Source organism: Gossypium raimondii, chromosome 8 (genome assembly GCF_025698545.1).
Source record: "Gossypium raimondii isolate GPD5lz chromosome 8, ASM2569854v1, whole genome shotgun sequence".
NCBI lineage: Eukaryota > Viridiplantae > Streptophyta > Magnoliopsida > Malvales > Malvaceae > Gossypium > Gossypium raimondii.
This window is the reverse complement of record NC_068572.1, coordinates 28,446,633-28,449,506: the sequence shown is the minus strand read 5'-3', so window position 1 is coordinate 28,449,506 and position 2,874 is coordinate 28,446,633. Positions and strand designations below refer to the sequence as shown.

General features: G+C 31.5%; 1 protein-coding gene across 4 annotated transcripts; it reads right to left on the bottom strand.

The window, feature by feature from the left end:
• Positions 1–1,216: 1,216 nt before the first annotated feature.
• LOC105791146 (membrane-associated kinase regulator 5) lies at positions 1,217–2,662 on the bottom strand. 4 transcript variants are annotated; one of them, XM_012619081.2, is made up of 3 exons: positions 1,734–2,662; positions 1,609–1,657; positions 1,217–1,495 (listed from the first exon to the last, which is right to left on the bottom strand). In XM_012619081.2, the coding sequence occupies exons 1-3, from the start codon at positions 2,512–2,514 to the stop codon at positions 1,450–1,452; spliced, it is 876 nt and encodes a 291-aa protein (XP_012474535.1). In that variant the 5' UTR covers positions 2,515–2,662; the 3' UTR covers positions 1,217–1,449. The 4 variants fall into 4 exon arrangements, with proteins under 4 accessions (XP_012474535.1, XP_012474533.1, XP_012474536.1 ...); XM_012619079.2 differs by having other exon boundaries at positions 1,583–1,657; positions 1,734–2,661; XM_012619082.2 differs by having other exon boundaries at positions 1,609–1,654; positions 1,734–2,661.
• Positions 2,663–2,874: the final 212 nt, after the last annotated feature.

The following is a 2,874-nucleotide window of genomic DNA, read 5'->3' as shown; positions in this document are numbered from 1 at the left end:
AATATTCAAAATTATTATAGCAATTTGGTTGACATTATGAATGGATCGAAATTATTTTCAAAATTATGAATGAAAATAATTGTCTTTAATATTTGTCTAAGAAACCCAAATTTCAAATCTTAGAACAATCTTTACAATTAACTAATTAATTAATTTTATCTTTCATCCCAAACCAAACTCTTTTTTTCATCACTTCTTTATCAAAACAAAGAACAAACAATTAATTTAATTAATTCCAAGTATTTTTTCCTTTACTTTTAGCTTAACATGGAAGATTCGGGATGATATAAACAAAAAAATTTTGAGTTTCATAAACAATTATTAAATATGAGTTATTTGAGTTGATTTCGTTAAAGATAATTTGAAAACATATAATAAAATTTTAAAATTTAAAAGTAGATTAAATTAACTAATTTTAATATTATAATAACAAATCGGTTGACATTATCAACATATAGAAAAATTTCAACAAATTATTTAAATTATTTTGATGTTTTGAAATTTTAAATTTCAATATTAAAACAAGAAATTTAGAATTTTAGCAATGAGATAAAAAGTACACTTTGACAAATTTTGTGTATTATTTTAATTTCTATCGCTTTTTCACTTTAATTCTTACTTTTTACCCCAATTAATATTAAAAAAAAATATTTTTTGGGTGACCAAAATGAAAGTGAACTAAAAGTTAAGTGACCAAAATGAAAATGTCAACATAAAGTGGTGTGCACACTACCATTAGAGATTTAATGTTTGGGTATGTAAAATGTAAGTGCCTTAAAAGTTGGATGACTAAATTGTAAATATTTCATTTTAGATGACAAAACATTGAGCGACCAACTAGATAATTTACCCTTTAGAACATACACAAAACAAAGTTTTAAGAGTTCTTTTATGATGATTTATTTTTTTAATGTTTATTTTATTATTTATGTTTCAGATTTATGATTATTTCTCTTAATAATATTATCAAATTTTAAATTTGTATTTTTTTTAAAGAGTGTAATGTCTATGAAGAATTGTTAGTTAATACTAAGATTCCTTCTCCAACATCTTCCACTTTCTCACCAAATTCTATCACACCTTTACTTTTAAATACACTATCACCACACTTGGTTAATATTAAGGTTCCATGCTTGTCCCACTTCTACCCTTTCTCACCAAACTCCCACCAGAAACTACCAATTGTCCTTGAAAAGGCATTAATCACCCAAGTAAATATTCAGAAATCATCACATCTTTTACTTTCAAAGCTACCATAAATACAAGAGCTCACACAATGGGAATTAATTTCAATTTCTTCATAATTATCCATCAACTGTACAAGTACTAACCCCGGTTACACTGCCCACCAATGCCCATCATATCTAAATTCCAGCCTCTTGTTCTTTTTGTTCTTATCAGTTTTCATCTTTCGTACATAATCATGATAATAAATCCCAAGGTTTCTATTCAGGTGATAATAATTGCTTGTAATTCGTGGACGAAAGAGAAGAATCTGAGGAAATTAAAGACTTTAATTAGTAATTAGAGCTCGAGAATTAGAGCAAACAACAGTATAAGAAATAGAATCTGAAACCATGACCTGTAGAAGAAGATGCATTGCTTAACTTGTATTTTGAAGAATCACTTGTACATCTCGACAACCAAGATGATTCTGCTGTCAAAACAAGCCAAGGATCCAATTCCAAATTAAACCAAATGATTAGTATTAGCTTAAAAACACAAGTAATTACCTGATGAGGAATTGAAAGATTTCTTGCAATGCAAAATGGCGCTTTCAATCGCATCGTGTCGGAGTAGCAAGGAATCATCTTTCCGATTAATTGGGGATGCTGCATACGAGGCTGATCTGCTCTTTACCAATTGCTTGCAAACCCCTGTCGAAACACTCCCCTGTTTTCCCTTCATGGGATACACCGTTGCCGGAGAAGCCACCTTTGGTAACTCACCTGAGGCTGAGAGTGAGACCTTTGCCTTGTCACTTGGAATGCTGTTTTTGGAGACTTTTACGTACTTTATTATATTCAAGTATTTCTGTATCAGATCTTTCGAACTGCTCCTTTCTTCATGTTTTGGGGTCTCCGTAGAAATACCGATTAACTCTTTTCTCTGGGGAGTACATGTATTACTGGTATTTGCCATTGACTTGGACTTGTTGAGAGTAAAAGCTCGAAATTTGGGAGCAGATTTTAACAGGTGTAGGGGAGATTGAGGCTTGGAGGTTGAGTCAATGGGGAGGATCTTTCTTTTGGAGAAATGATCATTCTGCATTGGCAACAAGGGGAAGTCATCATTCTTAGCGGAATCATGCTTGGAATCAAGTGTTTTGTGAGGGGTGCGTAGATGGAGGTGGTTGGAGTGGTGCAAAGGAAGCTCCAAGTCGATGAAAGAGTCGTCCTCTTCATCCAATTCATGATGTGGAATGTCGATGCTTCCACAACAACGTTGGGTCTGGTTCTCTTTCATAGCCCCACAGCTAGGTTTCCAAAACCTCAGAAATTTGAGAGCTTCCATATGGAAACAGAGAGACAAAAGGCTTTTTTACAGTTTTACTTGTCAAAATCTAAGGGAGACACTTCACCGCTTTGCCTGCGTTTTATGGGCGTTCCAAGGGAGAAGCCAGAGAGATTGTGTGAGGTTCTTATGTAATTCAATAATGGATAATATCCTTAAAAGTATCATGCTCCCCCAACTAAGATTGCATTTTATTTTACGTTAAATTAAATAAAAATTTAATTTTTATATGAAAATTTTTATTTATTTCTCCAATTAAAAATTGAATTTTTTAGAATAACTAGATAATTATATCGACATGTTATACATATATATCTCGTTTTAATATGTAAAATAAATTTTTAACCTTAGAAATAAATG